The sequence below is a fragment of the Crinia signifera genome, chromosome 2, assembly GCF_055691185.1.
Source record: "Crinia signifera chromosome 2, ASM5569118v1, whole genome shotgun sequence".
Taxonomy (NCBI): domain Eukaryota; kingdom Metazoa; phylum Chordata; class Amphibia; order Anura; family Myobatrachidae; genus Crinia; species Crinia signifera.
Genome location: NC_139218.1, coordinates 302,746,022 through 302,764,426, shown reverse-complemented (window position 1 = coordinate 302,764,426; position 18,405 = coordinate 302,746,022). Strand labels below are relative to the sequence as shown.

General features: G+C 40.4%; 1 protein-coding gene across 1 annotated transcript in view; it reads left to right on the top strand.

Moving 5' to 3' along the window:
- The window catches only part of TDRD3 (tudor domain containing 3), a 240,430-nt gene that overhangs the window by 196,279 nt on the left and 25,746 nt on the right, over positions 1-18,405 (top strand). The window contains exons 11-12 of the mRNA XM_083168890.1: positions 13,846-14,690; positions 18,087-18,212. Of these exons, the coding sequence (XP_083025016.1) occupies positions 13,846-14,690; positions 18,087-18,212 (971 nt within the window). The remainder of the gene's footprint in view (positions 1-13,845; positions 14,691-18,086; positions 18,213-18,405) is intronic.

Genomic DNA, 18,405 nt, shown 5'->3' with positions numbered 1-18,405 from the left:
GAATCATGGCGAAAAAAACCTTCAAATGTATTCGCCATGTGGTCATTGAATAGGGTGATTCACCGTTTTTGACAGAAATTCGCCAAACAGCACAAATTCGCCATAAAAACCTGGCGAATCAGGCTCATTGAATACCGCCCATAATGTAGGTTCCACTTATGTAAGGGCACTGCTGTCCGTGCATCTCATTACGCTACACTGGTTAAACGCTGATTTACACTACAGTAGGAATTCAAAATAGGGAAAGGGTATGGGGACTGATAACCTGTGCACTAGTACCACATATAGTTTAGAGTACAATATGTGTAATGTATATGATGATCCACAGTTTTAATTTATCACGTGCCACTGCACTAGTAGATGTTGTGGAGGTGCTCCCCTGAGAGTAATATATGATACAAACAAGAGAAAAGAGAAAGTACTCTCTTTTTTTGGGGGCACGCTTTGAATTTAAAACTTAACGTTTAATCATGTATTCATTAAAAAAGTTTTTTTCTCAATGACATAACAGGACGAACATACATAAAACATACAAGGAGTTTTTTCTCTTAAGAACTCTATTTTATTGAGAGTTCTAAGATTGTTGTGAATTGGTCTAAAATAGTACGGGGCTTACCAATCTAAGAAAAGTTCTGATTGGGAGCTACCAATCACACAAAAAAAGTGGGGGGTAGAGGTACCACAGTGTATGGAGTGGACCGCAAATATTTGATTGTATTTATCTTACACCAATAATATTTATTTATTTGATGCTTATCAGGCCTGATCTCTCATCTTTATTTTTTGAAAAAATAAGAGGGGTGATCCTTTTTTACAAAAGTGGGGTTCAGGAAGTAGAAAAGTAAATGCGCTTTTCTTGAGAGAGTAATTTTTTATATAGCCAAAAATTGGTATATAGAACACCAGAAATAAGAGATAAAGAGTAGGACAAACTCGTGTCAGTACATCCCTGCAGGTTGTTTGTTACCACGGTGACTGCTGCTGATTGCTCTTACCGGGCTGGCTCGACCAGTCCTTACAATTGAGCGGGTCTGTCCGTGTGACAGTTGCAGATTTGGGTGTGAAAGGAGTTAGGATATTAGTCCCTCAATGTTAGAGTGGGTGACTCCCTGGTTGGCAATGCCCTTGCAGGGAAGTCTACCCTCAATCAATGAGGTTTGTACCCTGAAAGTGTACAGATTAAGGGCAGATATGTCGCATTCCTGGGTGTCTGTGCACGCTGCTTTCTCCCACTTGCTTTTCAGTATTGGTGGGCGATGAGCGGTGCACTCTACCCTTAAGTGCAACTTGAAAAATCCCCACAGGTAAGAAAAAGAAAGAACAACAGGCAAGAAAAAGCCGGGAAGAGTCTATGCTTAGATGAAAGAATATATCAAGACAGAGATTAATCTATTGTCTTATGTATCCACTAACTCATGTGCGCATATACATCAACCTTCCTGCTATATAGGTGGGTGTAGTTACCTATACAAATGATGGTTGTTTAATTTGATAACGTGCATGTTCCCTGAGTGTCGACAACCGTGTCAACACTAATACATTGGCAGCTCAAAACTCAGGTCTTGTTATATCAACTGAGGTCAGCTAATATACCTGTACAATCAATGTTTCTTGGGTGTCAACAACCGTGTCAACACTGATGCGGTACTATTACAGTATCCAGGGTTGCTATATCCCGCATGTATTTTGCTTCAATAACCTTGTGAACATTTAGACACTGTAATTTCATCATTTGTTTAGGTAACTACACCCACTCATATTTTGAGTGTTGAAGTTGAGAAGTCTGAGCTGAGTGTCAACAATCGTGTCAACACTGACACAGTGTCAATATTAACGCAGATGGTATTATACCGCACATATATTGTCTTCGGATTAATCTTGTGACCATTTATATACCAATTAATATTCTTTTTTCATATTGGTGACAGTATATCCATCTGCATGTGTATTCAAAGATTCATGCATTGTCACCCATTGAATATCTTCCCTGGGGTGTAATTTGGTCTTTAGTGACTACAATACTAAGACCAATTTCACTACTCCTACTTGGAGACTTGGGTACATTCCTTTACCATCCTCTTTTCACTCCGCTGGGTTTCCTGTGACACCACTATCACTCTCAATCACCATTCGATGTCTAAATGATAGATGGTGAGTAGCAGAAGAGGGGTTTCACGGTACCCACACTTTACCCTATAACTTCTACGCTGCCCTCTCATTTGCTGGGGTACACCTAGTCTCTTTGCAAGGCCATCGGCAACAAAGGACATGGTGTTACTTTTCAGCAAAAAGCAGAAGCACATATAAGCCTCCTGACAACCAGGTTATACTCTCATCCTATGGTGTGGTTACGGTCATACTTCACTGGCACGCCTGATTCTCATACCGAACTCAGAAGCTAAGCAGTGTTTGGCCGGGCCAGTACCCGTAGGGGTGACCGACGGGGAATACCCGGAACTGTAATACACCGGATTGCAGAAAAACACTTGGCCAAGGGAGCTATCTACCCTTTAACACTCTGTTCTCTCTCCTTCTATTAAGAACCCAGTCAAGTCAGTCCGCCTTATCTATCCACATTGATCCTTCCGAAGGGGGATAGTGTTATGCGTCAAGTACACCCCAATGCAACATATTGTTTGTGAGCGGCCATTTTGCCTGGTACATTGAATCCATTACAGGATTCCCCAGTATTTTCTCACGCCAGTGTACTTAAACATTATTCGCCACCAAATGTTCAAATTGTGATCTTTATTCTTGTTATGCATCATGTTTAGAGTTCATATTTGAACTGTTATTTCATACGTACTGATATTTTAGTAGTAGTTTTTCATTAAAAGTTACATTTTAAATACTTTCCATTCATTATCATTTTAAAAAGTGTGCCCCAAAAACCCTTTTTGTTCTGCCTATGTCACCCTCGTGACAAAGAATATTTTTTCAGTTGTCTTGCTGAACTTTTTGGGAGCACTGCCAACCAAACACCGCATTTATTTGCTTTCGGGCGGTAAGAACGTTGGTCAAATAACATGTACGTTCATAATTGTACCTCACAAATTCATTAATCTGCCTGTGCCAACCCTCAACCATATTGTAACTAGTCTATTTATGCTCATAGCAGTGAGTGTAAATAGACTGTTAGGATGAAAGATGGTGACTCCCTTCTGTGTGACTCCTGTCTGTCTTACCCATCCCTCTATAATGTAAGCTCTCACGAGCAGGGCCCTCTCTCCTCTTCCCTCCTGTTCTCACAGCACTCTTCTTGCATTTCAACTACAGCTCTCTTACCTACAATCTATAGCTGCATCTATTCTCATTCACTTCCTTATACTGTATCTCAGCTGTATTGTGTACTAAGAATTGTGCTTTAATTGTGTTATGTCTAGTTCTGTGTACCCTGCACTGTTCTATATGTATGGTGCTGGCTGGTGCAATCACCATGTGGCACCCGCTGAATGGCTACCTGGGTGCTGCACAGCTCAGTAATTATATGTTCCCCATGTCTGTGTCCCTCATTAGAGTACATCTAGTGTGTGTGTATGTATGTGTATATATATATATATATATATATATATATATATATATATATATATATTCACCAGATGGCTGGCACTCACATGTTCAAATAAATAATTGCTGGGGTGACATTCCAAAGAGGGCCAAGGAGTGGTCCAATATAGATACACGTATGGAGCAGGAGTCACTCACCAGTCTTGCAGTAAACAAATTGTATATATATACGAATGGGTGGTGTCCAGAGTGCGCTCGAGTGGTACCACCTAGCCACAAACTAATAGTCCCAAATTAGTGTGATATATATATATATATTCTGTACTGTTACTGGCTACCTATCTGGCTGTGCAATCACCATGTGGCGCCGCTGAATGGCTGCCTGGGTGCTGCACATCTCAGTAATTCTATGTTCCCTATGTCTGTGTCCCTCATTAGAGTACATATAGTATAAGTACTGATACTGGCTACCTAGATGGCTGTGCAATCACCATGTGGTGCCGCTGAATGGCTGCCTTTGTACTGCACAGCTCGGCAAATATGTTCCCCATGTCCGTGTCCCTTATTAGATTGTGTCTTGTGCATATCTGTACATGTGATGTATATCTGTACTGCCATTGTTGCCTGTTCCTTGTACTAATAACCCTTTGTATTACAGCATGTGCATTGCTATTTTTAATGTCTGTAAAGCGCCTTGAGTCCTGTTGGAGAAAGTGTGCTATATAAATAAAACTTACTAATTACACTAGTTAAAACACACAGGGGCTGCTGACAAAGGCACAGACGCTGCAGTGATCTAACCGCAGCTCTGGTCCCCTACCTGCAATGCTGTCGAGGTTTGGATGCACCTGCTGTGCAACAGGGAGCTAAGCACAAGGCAGGAGCTGACCCACCTAAGCACAGGATTGCTCACTGTCACCTCCCCGCAGTCCGGCGATGGCACCCTGGCTGCACAGGAATCCATAAACCCCTGCAAGCAGGACATACATTGGAGGAGACCCAACCCACGTGTGCTGCCGCCTCCTCTTTCATATGGTAGCAGTTTTGAGACTCTGGGACGGACACATAGAACCTGAAATATCATGGTGCAAAGTGGTCACAGTTTCCCCCTAGACTATAATGGACCCATTAATTCAGACCCACCATGCGCCCAAACCTGGACAGCGATGCGGGTAGGGGATTAGAGCTGGAGGTTGATCCTTGCAGTGTCTGTGCATTTGTCAACAGCCCCTGTGTGTTTTAAATAGTGTAATGAGACACCCCTTAGACGTGTAAAACCTATGATGTTGCTCCATAGATATGGGCTTCCACAAAGCCCTGGTTCATGCTCAGTAGCCATTTCTATGTGTCTTAAATAGCCTAATAAGACGCACGTACATAAATGCCCATATACACTACATGCATAACCTATGCATTATAATTTTCTGAGAATAAAAATGTCTATTTAGCATACAGTACTGTACAGTAAAGTAGTATGTATACATTTATGAATGGTACAACATTATCACTTAGAGAATCAAGCCTGAGTCTCTGAGCATGGAGAGCGGCACACTTATCCACTAGCCTACGACATCTGTTGATAGCTTCCTGTTCTCATGAGTCTATGTACTGAGTGAGCTCATGCCCTCAGTTATGCTTACTGTATACTGCATTGGCCTTGAAAGCTGTAGGACGTTATGGTTCTGAAATAATTTGCCTATGGGACACAGACGATCCACCCCATTTGTCCGTGTTTGTACTGTACTGTACAGATGGAGCCGCAGTGCTTTTCACCGTGAATAAGACGCATGAGTGGCATGTCCCATTCTGGATTTGTGGAGCATTATCCACCAAGCGGTGGTGAGGTGTATTGCATGCATATTGTATAAAGATGTGCAGGCTCTGATTTACTCTAATTTCAAAGCAGGATCTTAATGGCTATCAACTGTCAACAACTGTCATGTGATTTGGGAAAGCCAATAAGATTCAGCTTTGAAATCAGAGTAAATCAGAACCTGCGCATCTCTCATATTGCATGGCGTGCCTCGATGCACTTCAGTGCATCTGAGCGCGCTACAAAAGTGGTGCGCCAAAACCCTCGCCTAGGCGCATTGACGCAATAGATGTGTGGCTCCATCTGTATATAAAAAACTGAGAGTAAATAAATACCAACTGACCCATCAATACTGCCAAAGAGCCCCTCTTGGCATAACATGATCCATTAAGTGGTGGATGGTGGACCCAACGGATGTACTCCTAATGAACGTATCTCATTCATTGCACCACATAACACACAGATTAGCCGATCAGTGCATTACACTGTTTATGTTTTTTCTATGCTGGCGATGAAATTAATAGAACTAAGCTTGATGTCTGTATATTCTTAAGAACAGGTCAAATAGAACAGTTGCATCTCCTTACTAATAACATTGGATTAGATACCTTCTACATGTTTATACTATTTGTCACTAAAGTTTTTCCATTTTCATAAAAGAAATTCTATGGAACTAAAGATCTGGTTAGTGTACAACTGTATACTTGTCACCTAGCCAAATAACGTTTTATTCCCAACATTAATAGCCCTTTTAGAGGAAATTGTTTTGTGTCCAGATAGACATTTTAAGTGATTTGTTTCAGATAAAGTGTGAAGGGATGAACAATCTGTACCAGGCTAGAAGCCATTCACTCGCTAGTAATGGTCTAATTACTTTTACACCAGTGTTTTCACCTTATGCCTTTTGTTCTACTGAAAAGGTTTAAAGTCTGTAAACAAAGGTGAACATACAAGGCTGTAAAGCAGGCTGCTTAAAACTTGTTTTTATGGATTTTGTGTATGATAATTTAACCGAGGCAAGTACTTAATGTACTTACTAGTTATGACCGATGAACCTCCTTCATATTTTGCATAATGTTAAGTCTACAACAAGAAACTAGAAAGAAAACTTTGCTTCACGTGTATGTTTTACACTATGGGCCTTATTCAGATCTGAGCTCCGTACAAATTTGTTTGGAAAATGTGCAAAACAATGTGCACTGCAGGTGAAGCAGATGTAACCTGTGCACAGAGAGTTACATTTGGGTGGGGTGTGCTAAAACTGAAATCTAAATTGCAGTGTAAAAATAATGCAGCCAGTATTTACCCTGCACAGAAACAAAATGACTCACACAAATCTAACTCTCTCTATACATGTTACATCTGCTCCACCTGCAGTGCACATGGTTTTGCCCATTTTCCAAACAAATTTGTACTGAGCTCAGATCTGAATAAGAACCTATGTGCACTCAAAACGTATTAAGCATTAATGAGAAGCTAATTTATTAAATATCAATATTCCTATACTAATACTAAACACTTTTTGTTTCAGCTGCAAATATACAATATGTTGAGTGTCCCGTATCCGCATATCCGTTATACGAATTATTCCAAAAAACGTGTTTTTTTTGGACTACCATATATACTTGAGTATAAGTCGAACCGAATATAAGCCGAGGCACCTCATTTTACAACAAAAAACAGGGAAAACTTATTGACTTACTCGAGGGGGGCTTTTTCAGCATAAAAAATGTTCTGAAAAAGTAGGCTTATACTCGAGTATATATGGTAGTTCAACTTTTTTTTTTTTTTCCTGACCCTTTTTAAAAAAAATATACTTACCTAGTCCCCCGGTGTCCACGGCAGGCCTTCAGCTTCATCTCCGGTGTCTCCAGCGGTCCCAGGAGTGCATTGCGCGAGTTCCCAGGCACGCCGGTGACGTCACCGGTGCACCTGGGAACTCGCGCAATGCACTCATGGGACCGCTGGAGTTGCCAGAGATGAAGCTAAAGGCCTGCCCTGAATGCCGGAGGACTCAATGGACGCGGAGGGACCATAGGGGACCCACCAGGGGACCGTTAAATATGTAGAAAAATAATTCCAAAAACCGTAAAAATCCCTTATTCGGAATGCTCGTGGTCCCGAGCATTTTGGATAAGGGATACTCAACCTGTATGTACAATCTCAATTGTTGAACCAAACTCTAAATGTGAAGCGCAACATTAGTGCTTTTAAAACAGGGCTGAGAAAAAAAAAGTGGTAGAGCGCTAGAAGCGGATTAATTGGATATTACAAATTTAATAAGGTATATAAATAATTAAAATAATTACTGGAATGACATAAACAATATAATAACAGTAGCAATGGCAATAAAAGTAGTAGGACAAGGAAAGGCGATACTTATATATCTGTGTTGCTGAGGTTAATGTCCCTGGGGATGGAGTGCTCTTAATTCTCTGGATGATGCCCTGTGGGGATGATGAATTGCAATGAGCCATCCTGGATTGTACAGAGTGACGCTGGAGGATGATCTGATTCCCAGTTCTGGGGTCCCTCACTATGTTGCGCTTGTTTGTGGCCACTGTGGTAGGTCTCACGCTGGAGGATGATCGAATTCCTATTGATGGAAAGGTCCTCACGATGTTGCGGATATTGTGGTCCACAGTGGAGATGGAAAAGGTTCCCTAAATTTTGTGGGGGTATTGGAGGCAATCCGGAATGGGTGGCAATGAAAGGGAAAATTTTCCATGAATGGGCAGGGAGTGGGGCAGCAAAAGGCAGAGATCCTTCCAAGTCCAAGTTTTAAAAGTAGCAAGTGCTGCCTAACATGTTTCGTCGTGATGTCACGACTTTATCCTACCTTTGATAAAGTCGTGGCATCACGACGAAACATGTTAGGCAGCACTTGCTACTTTTAAAACTTAGACTTGGAAGGATCTCTGCCTTTTGCTGCCCCACTCCCTGCCCATTCCTGGAAAATTTTCCCTTTCATTGCCACCCATTCCGGATTGCCTCCAATACCCCCACAAAATTTGGGGAACCTTTTCCATCTCCACTGTGGACCACAAAAGGGAAATGCTTACACTTTTTCAGGGATTTTGTTGTTACTCCAAGTTGTGGTGTGAACAACTTGGTCTTTAAGTAGAAAAGAACATGTGGTTTAGTAAAACTTTTGTTTTTCTCGATATACAGTATATAATAAGTAATTCATACTGTATATAATAATTATTTTTTTATCTTCATATGCATTTTATTGATTATGGTAATGGTGATGGTGTTAGGAGGCCAGGGTTATATCTGGTGCAGAGTGTGAAAAGTTCTACCTCATTCCTGTTCTCCCTACTTTGTGGTGTGGAGGATATCTTACCCACACATGCAATGATATCAGATGAGAACTGGTTCTACACCATGCCTTTCCTGCACCCCTGTAATGGGTTAGGTGGTTAGCTTGGCAGGTTACCAGATTTCAGCGTTCGAGCTGCCATGGTTTCTTCGGTGCTGCTTGAGGGTTAAAACTGTTAACCCTAAATGGTGGTATTTCATACCCCATTCAGAGTTCAACTCATCTCTTCTATCATTTGTTGGATGAATTACAGTGGATGTTTTCTCTAGCTTTCTCATGCAGTTTACAGTACTCATGTCTGGACTGAAAGTGCTGCAACAAGGATTCATCATTATGATACATGCTACTAGAAATGCACATCATAAAATAAAATGGGAAACTTAAGGAGCTTGCCAGAGAATTACAGGAAAATGATTTGATATTTATAAATACAGTAAAGTATAGGTAAACCTGCTTAAAATAACAGTAATTAAGCCAGTAAATACTGCAGATGTTCTAGCATCATGGTGATGTAATCCATGGATATAAATCTTAATACTGTTTCTGCACAGAACCGTTTATAATACCCCTTTTACACCAGAGTCGTGACCCGGGTTATTGCCGCTCCAGTCCAGGCCGGGGTTTGGTGTAAAAGGGGGAAAAAATAACCTGGGTCCTGTTACCCGGGGTCCGACCCGGCAAATGTTCATGGTCCCCGGAGTCAGGGGCCGTGTAAATGGGTAACCCGGGTCATCCGACCCAGGGACCCATTTCCTCCAATCAGAGAGCCCCAACCTCAGGACCGCAGCGCCCAGTGGTCAGTCCGAAGGTTGGCCCGGGGCTGCGTACAGCCTCCGCTGCTGTCTGCGGTACTATGCAGACATCAGTGGAGGCTGGGAGGAGGTGAATGGATGCCTATGTGCAGACAGCATGTCAGACGGTGCTGCGGGGGTGACGGTCAGCGGGGTTACAGGCACTTGGAGATGTCCTCTCCGAGTGCCGGCTCAGGGCCTGAATTCACTGGCGTTGCCCAGCCGGCATAATGCTGGGGTACACTGGTGTAAAAGGGAACAACTGCCTGGTCGAATCCGGGTCCAAAAACCCAGGTGCCACCCAGCAGTTTTGGTGTGAAAGTGGTATTAGTCACCTGTTCCTTATACACATACAGTATTAGATAGGTAGCAACATTATATGTAATCATGTTATTGCTGAAAAAGTATACTATTGGGCACTTCCATTTAAAAAAAAGGCATACTGTAGAGCCTAATACATAAAAGTAAACACAGGTACAAGATGTTGGCCTTATTAACCAGTTAAAGTGCTCAATTTTGTTAATAGTGAAGAATATTTGAGTTCTTCAAACTCTGTGTTCACTTAACGAAAACAACATTTTGAGCACACTTTTAATAACTTGCAACAAAAAAAATGCACATATTATCTCAATTTCATGGTTAATTAATATAATGGATATAATTCAATTTAACGGCCGTAAATTATTTTCTATCCATGATATGGTTACATGAACGTAAAGTTGATTCAATTACTGAAAAAGGTTTGTTAACTTAAATGATGGGTATTTAAAGCCCATGGAATGGCAAGAAAAGCTGGGTGCAAACCGGATGGATTCCAACAGCACAGCGAAGTGCCTTTGAGGAAGAGCCCAAGTGGGCTTGAAACGTGTCAGAGTTAATGACCCACCTTTTTGAGACCAGGAGGAGTCCTATTCATTGCATGCTATTTGGAGCCTGGCAGGGCGCACATCCAGATCGCACCCTGCTTTTCTTGCCATCCCCACGGGCTACAAATACCCATTTGGGTAAGATCATCTCCCCTTATTTGCTTTTGGATTAATTTTATTTTTATATGTTCTATATATGTATTAAAGTTTTTGTATTTTTACCTGAGCACCTGATTCTTGTCACAACCTTTTTATTTCACTATTCATCCCTGTTCCATGGTCTGAGGGAGACCTGGTGACTTGTAAAAAGGCTGCAACAGGTGATACAGTAGCACTGGGTAGTAATATTCAAACCAATTTTTCCTTTATACGGTATCCCAGGATGTCCACATCTTGCAATAAAATTGTGAAAACCTAAAGTTAATCCTCAAATATTAATTTATCAAATATGTGCACATACATGTAACAGGATGACTTTGAAAGTAAGCTCATTTATCTATTATAACCTACACAAGATACCATATTTTTTCTCTAGGGTTTATTTCGTACTGTTTATTATGTTGATTTGTTCACATTCGTGGTGGCAGTTGTATAGTAGTGTTTGACTATATGAAGTGATTTAGTTACGGTACTTGTTTCCTATCTGGGCGCCCGCTACGTTAATTGCGCACCATGCTATTCTCCGTATAAAAATCGGATCGCATCGGATACCACAAATGCACATACACGATATTGAACGATGCGATGCGATAAAAGTTGATTGCAATTTTTAGTGGACTGATAATGGCAATTTACCGCCCCATTACCAACGACACCACCACTATCCACGTGATCCCGAAGCGTGGCGAGCGCAGCGGTACGCGTCCTCCGACTTTTTCATACCCCCACTATCCACGTCGGCGTGGAGTTGAGAATAGAAAGTGTGGCGAGCCCGAAGCGTGGCGAGCGTAGCGGATACCTGTGAAGCCCGCGAGGGGACGCGGATACCTGTGAAGCCCGCGAGGGGACACGGATACCTGTGAAGGTATCCGTGTCCCCTCGCAGGCTTCACAGGTATCCGCGGGGCTCGCTGCGCTCGCCACGCTTCGGGCTCGGTGGCTCGCTGCGCTCGCCACACTTTCTATTCTCAACTCCACGCCGACGTGGATAGTGGGGGTATGAAAAAGTCGGAGGACGCGTACCGCCGCCCCTCGCGGGGCTCGCCACGCTTCGGGATAAAATTGTGAATTTTCCCTTGGGTACCAAAGTGTCTTCCCTTGATTCCCAAGTGCCACCCTTCCATCCACTCCGATCCGATACAAAATGTAGTCGGATCGGACGCCATCGTACAGCATTGTGCACCGCATGCGATGCGATCCGATTTAAAATGAAATCGGATCGGATAGCATCGTATGCCATCGTACATCATCGAGTACCGAATCCGATGCGATCCGATTTCATTACGGTGCCGTACGTAGAAAACCTGGGCGCCCAGATAGGAAACAAGTACCTTAGTTACTGATGGAATTGACCTACTCCTTCAGAACAACAGGTTTATTCATGAAATGGCTCGCATTCATGTAATTCTTAAATGCTCAATTAAAATTTTCCAAATTTGAAATGGGCGGCAGGAAATTATCAGTAGAAATTAGCGGGGACTTGCAAAAGGCGAGACTAGCATTGATGTTTGTAATTCAGTTTACTGTCCTTTATCTATTATCCTATTCAAATTTGATTACTGTGCTTTGTATTGAAAGCTAGAATTACTGTTTGTAAGTGTATATTTTCTAATGCTCACTGTTGGCAGCTGCAAAATATTTCTTTTTAATGCAAATTTGTAAACTGTTGTCTTTTAAATGGGCAGTGAGAAATATTCAATCTTGCGCTTATCACAAGTAAATTATGCTGCATTGTTAAATTTTTTCATTATATTGTCACATTATTCTTTAAAGACTGAATGTGCTAATACACCTTATGATTTTTCCATTGATTTTGGACTTCAGACTTCTCACGCTCTAACAAAAACAGCCTTGTCAAACAGAATTCATTGAAGATCGGACTTTCTCATTAAACTGGGAGGGTATGGTAATAATAATAATTGCTATTAATATTATTAGTAAATGTCCATAGAGTCTCAATGTAAAGCATTTTACTGTACAGTAAGGGGAACTGTTGCAACCAAACACACATTATACATAAAGGAAATAAAATCATAATGAGGGTATATCTATGTTTGATATTGCTTTCTACCTGAATCCAACAGGATTTTAACTACAGTATGTTATGCTTTGATTCTGTAGGCATATGTAGAATAATTATTAATTAGCTTAATAATTGATTTCTTTTTTATTGTCAAACTCCGAATAAGAATGATACAAGCTTTGTCATAGCTGTAGTTGAACTATGTTGGCAGAAGGACACCCAGTAATAAAGAAATTAATACTGAAGTACATTGGTTTAGAAGACCTTTTTTAGGCACACAAATAATAAGCTAATAAGGTCATGGTGAACATAACAAGGGTAGAACTTACAAGAATGTGATCTTCTGCAGCATTGGAGGGGACAGATCCTGTTAGATAATGAGATGTATATTCCTTTTAGTCTGGCAGAATTTTTATGATTCAGCTTTGATTCACAAGTAATAACACAATAAGCCAAGAAACCAACAAGCTAGGTGGACAATGGTAACAGAACCAGAATGACATTCTAAAAACTGTCCAGTGGTAATCAGAGATGGTAACTAGATAAATTGACATTTTTGTCATAACCCTTCTTTTTTATAAATGCTAGTAAGAGATGAAGGTGATTGATGACAGATGGGATGGTGATTCTCCTTTTCATATCACTCACTCAAGCATTGCGTAGGTCATGTAGACCTGTTTGCAAGGATATATATATTATTATTTTTAGATCACTGCTTATTGCAGTCAGTGGGGGTATTCTATGAAAAGCACTAAATTTCTTCCAATAAAATGGTTATGGTAATTATTATCAGTCTATTTTGGCCCTTTTTTTTGTCCCAAAAAAATCTCCCATTTTTGGACAAAAGCCAGACCCATCACAAACAGGGCTCTAAGGACTGGTTATCAGGGATTTTTCTAATCTGCGATAAATTCCAGGGTTAATTGAAGAACAACCAAGCTGCTGTAATTTACCGTGGCTCTTTCGAAAGCCCCCCTCCCCTTATGTATTTGTAGTCCTGTTTTGTTTTTAACGTTGCCACATGCCTTTTTAAATGTTACTTACAATTCCAAACTGAATTGTTTCTGTTATTCATTTATTGTACTAATTATTAATTGTTTTAGCTAACATATTCTTTCCCATATTTTCCATAAAAAATATACTCTAAAGTTAAAAATGTTAACTTTTTAGTCCACATTTGTGCATGTGTGCTATAATATTCAATGATGATATTACGAATACACTGCTGTTTTATACTAATGTATTTTACTGTGACAATGTCTGCTTTCATCGACATTTGTAAAGTCCATTATATAATATTAACTTGCTGTATGGATTTTTCTAATTAAATGCATATTATTTAGAACAATCTATTTTCCTTTGCAGATAACAGGTTGCAAGTTCAGCATCAGAGCCAAGGACAGAACAGAGTGCAAAATATAGAGCAAAATGGAGTAAAGGATTACAGCCAACCTCGACAGTTCAATAGGAATGATGCCAGAGTTCCAAGGAATGAAAAACCACCTAGATTTCAGAGGGAAAGTCATACATCTAGGCAATTTGAAGGTAATGGACCACCAAGAAGTCGGGGTCCAGAAAAACATAGTTCTTTTGGTCCAGAGCAATGGATGGATGATAGGAATAAGTGTGAAAGAGGATATTCAAGAAATGATCGATTAAAGGATTTTGCACATCCTGCCAGTTATCAAAATGATGGTACTTTTAAAAAGAGGGATAATACTATGCAAAATAGGACCATAAAAGGTCCCAACATTTATGAAACTAAAGAGGATAATAACATTCAGAATAATACAGAGGCTGCTAATCAAAAACGTGGTAGAAGAGAAGACCAAAGACAAAATTCTGAACTCTATATAGAGAGGAGACCACGGACAGGTAACAGTGAGCCATTCACAAGTGTACCCAATGAGAAAAGTTTTAGTGCCAATATGGAATCCTCTAATTATCATGCAACATTAGTAAAAGATGGTGCTAATGATTTTCCAAATGGAGAGTTTGAACAAAAGGGTCGAAGAATTGGGCCAATCAAACCAATTGGATCAAATCCGAATTCAGCACATGATGACAGAGATAAAATGTTTTCTTATAACAGTAACTTTAAAAAGAGATCTGGTCCAATAAAACCGGAACGACTACCAGAAACTGCCATCCCGGCCTTTAGCTGGAGACCAGGAGATGAGTGCTTGGCTCTTTATTGGGAAGATAATAAGGTATGATTTTTTATCCATATGTTCTATTCTGTTGTTTATAAATAATTTGCCTTATTATTACATATGCGAAATGCACAGCAATTACTACTGAGCAGTGTTGTTGTATACATTTCCACAAATCATTACATGCATCTGTAACCTCAAGTTCACACTAAACCCACTTTACATTTTTCGTAAAAGCTTTATTCGTCATGATCATCAATATTTATAAAATTACAGAACTCAGCAGTCAATATAGCATCAGACATACAAAAATTTGAAGATAACACCCCATTTATCTGAATATAGACACATTGGAGCATATTCAATTTTTCAAGACAGACCTTACCTTTTGTTTTATAATGTGACATGATCAAGCTATTGTTGTTTTTCCTTCGTAAGAACCTAATACCCCTTTCACACTGTAGCTCTTAACCGGTATATTGCCGATTTTTTAGCCTTTTAAAACGGTTAGAGCTGCAGTGTGAAAGTGTCAGTCTGGATTTAATAACCGGTATTTGCAAATGTGTAAAAAGCAGAGCCATACACGGTTCAGAGCCGTTTTTTATGCAGTGTGAACTGGTATATAGGACTCCGGCAGTAGCTATGAGAGCGCAGTGCATATGTAATGAGCCGCTCATTACATATGTGCATATGTAATGAGCGGCTCATTACATATGCATCTATGTAATGAACGGCTCATTCATATGCACTGCACTCATTACATATGTGCATGTAACGAGCGGCTCATTACATATGCACTATGCTGTCTTATAGCTACTGTCTGTCCTGCTTTCACACTGCAAACCTGCTTGAGACCCGGCATTTATGTGCAGTGTGAAAGGGGTTTAAAATGGCAATATACCGCTTTAAATACCGTTTTAAAATACCGGGTATGAAAAGTTTAGGCAATGTGAAAGCAGCATAAGATTGTGTTGTGATTAAACTGGGATAATAAGCAAATAAAGCACCAACGTTATCTGTATATTTTATGTGCCTATTAAAATATATTTTGCATATCATCCAACTGCATGTGTTTTACAGGTTAGCTGGTTTTAGTTTTTTTTTTTGTATATTTGTTTTCACGGTCAAACCTTAATTAATGTGAAATGTGAATGCTTTGACCCCATGTCCAACGAGATAAAATTAACACCAGCCATCGCGGCCATTTTTCTGTTACTGTAGCTGTACGTACATTCTTCCTGGTGGAAACCACATGGGAGATTTAAAAAGAAAAGAAAAACAATGGGCAACATGAAAACATATTGGGTAATAGTAATAATAATGTTTATTACTATCCCACATTCAAATCTTTTGTTCTTTAAAAATCATGAAATAAGAAACTTGCAAAAGTAGAAAAAAAGAAAATTTAAGGCCTTTTAAAAGTAAAACTTATTACGGTATTTTTGAGGAGCATCAAGTAATGAAAAGGTTTATTTTCGAGTACTTTCAGGCTTATTTTAGCCCTGAAAACTGACATGTAATTACCGGTCTAATCAAGCTAAATGGAAATATCCAGTTGCTTTCGTCATTAAAGGGGTGTACTACGGGTTCTGAACCTAGTCCCAAAATGAGAATTGTCTTTGATTTTAGACCTGCTCTGTGGCTGCTTTTTTGCATGCAATTGCATATGCCCCTTACGCTGATTGAATAGTTCTTAGCCCAAATTGTACCCTCCTTATGAGTGGCAACACTACCAAGTGTGGGGTATTTGCGTAGCTCCTAGGTAATGCCAATTTATGGTCAGTAACAGGAGCTGGGTAGTGCACTATAGCTTAATGTGCTGTACCCAACTGCTGTCACAATGCAGAAGCCAGTGGCAGTCAGCGTCTCCGGCCCCCCGGATCGATGGTGGGGTCAAGAAGCAAAGCCGTTCCCCATTCATGAACCCACATCCTCTTTTGTAGTATAGAATCTGCATACCAGCACCAGGTCTCTGTATTCAATGTTAGGACAGCATCTTCAGCCATGTGTGCCCGGCTGCCACCAAATACCCCAAATGCCATTATTTGAGTAGAGCACATCATATACCAAATTAAAGGTCTCGGTCTGTAGATTTGCAGGAAATGTCGGCATTGTAATCAGTTGACAGTCTGATGCTGTGAGGAGAGAGCCTTTGTTTCCTTTACTGAGGTGTGTTAACGCCATTGTTGGGGCAGGCCGTTTCCTAGCTTCTTTGTTGCATCTATTTCCCATGGTATCAATCAAGCCGGTCAATCATGTTGCAGATAATCTGATACTGCATTATAGGACACAGCTCCGATCACAATCGCAACTGAAGGTGGCCATACACTACTGCAAGAAGTAGTGTATGGCCATCCGATCCTCCTTGAGTCACCCGGGACCTTCCCGGATGGCAGGATTGTATGCACTCCTTCTCCATATGATGTATCACTTGCGACCCAGTTCTCCACCTCCAGGAGGGTATCTAAGTCAGAGGTCAGACATGTGACCTCTGTCACCGATCCAGTGCGCAGTGGACCGCGCATCAGATAGGATGCAATGTTAAACACATGAGATATGGACTGATTTCTCAGCCCAATCCATCAGAATTGTGTGAAATTGGCCCAAATCGCATAAGTGTGTGGGGGCCTTAAGACAGTGTTTGGTAACAAGTGGCTAATATTGTTATACAGAATGAAATGCCTGTAAACAATGAACAAAATAAATTAATATGTTCTAATATACAAAATAAAATCTCCCAACTTTCAGCCCAATGCAGTTGCATGCTTGTTTTCCTTGCAGCTGTAAAATTGAGCTTCCTTTCATAAATGCTAAGGGAACAATTGGTCATTCTTCTAGGGTCTTGCAGGCACAACAGTCACCATTAGTATCTGCACTTGCACCTGCCTGATACTAGGTGCAAGAGATCCATAAGACAAAGGTTTCCCTTTCCCATATGCATTATCTGCTCATGCAGCTTGAGATTTAGGGGGGAATTTACTAAAGGAAATTTGTAAAAAATAGGTGTAAAAATAGGTGTATTTGTATCCAGAAATACACTTACTTTTGACATTTACTATCCCGAAAATACGGCTATTCGTATTGACAGAACATCAATACGAATTGCCGTATTTTCGGGATAGTAAATGTCAAAAATAAGTGTATTTCTGGATACAAATACACCTATTTTTACACCTATTTTTTACAAATTTCCTTTAGTAAATTTCCCCCTTAATGCCTAGAAACACCTATTTCATGCGAGTCTCCGTTTGCACAAGAGGCAGCTTGCACGCACCCGCTTGCGACTTCAAATATATATATATAGGGCGGAGCATGCGTACACCATATTTTGCATTTCAGATGGACACACATTCGGCTTTAAAACTTCAGATGTGTCCAACTCTGAATCAGGCCCTTTACGTGCAGAAAGGGTGCTACTTAAAGTACAATAAAATGTATTTAATCTACTTTCAGTACTACAAAGCAGAAATTGAAGCACTACATTCTTCTGGAACGACAGCAGTGGTGAAGTTTAGTGATTATGGAAACTATGAAGAAGTGCTTCTAGACAACATCAAACTTATACAAGCAGAGGCATGGGTAAGTCTGACATAAAGACCATAGGTCCTTTTACTGCACTAAGATCACAGACATTTGACACCAAAAAAGTGCAATCTCATATTGTCATTGTCCATGTCAACCTAGACATTGTCTCTGAGGTATACTACACCCTTCCCGCCGCATGACATATTGAGGTACAGTATAGAGGACCAATATGTAGATGAAAATGTTA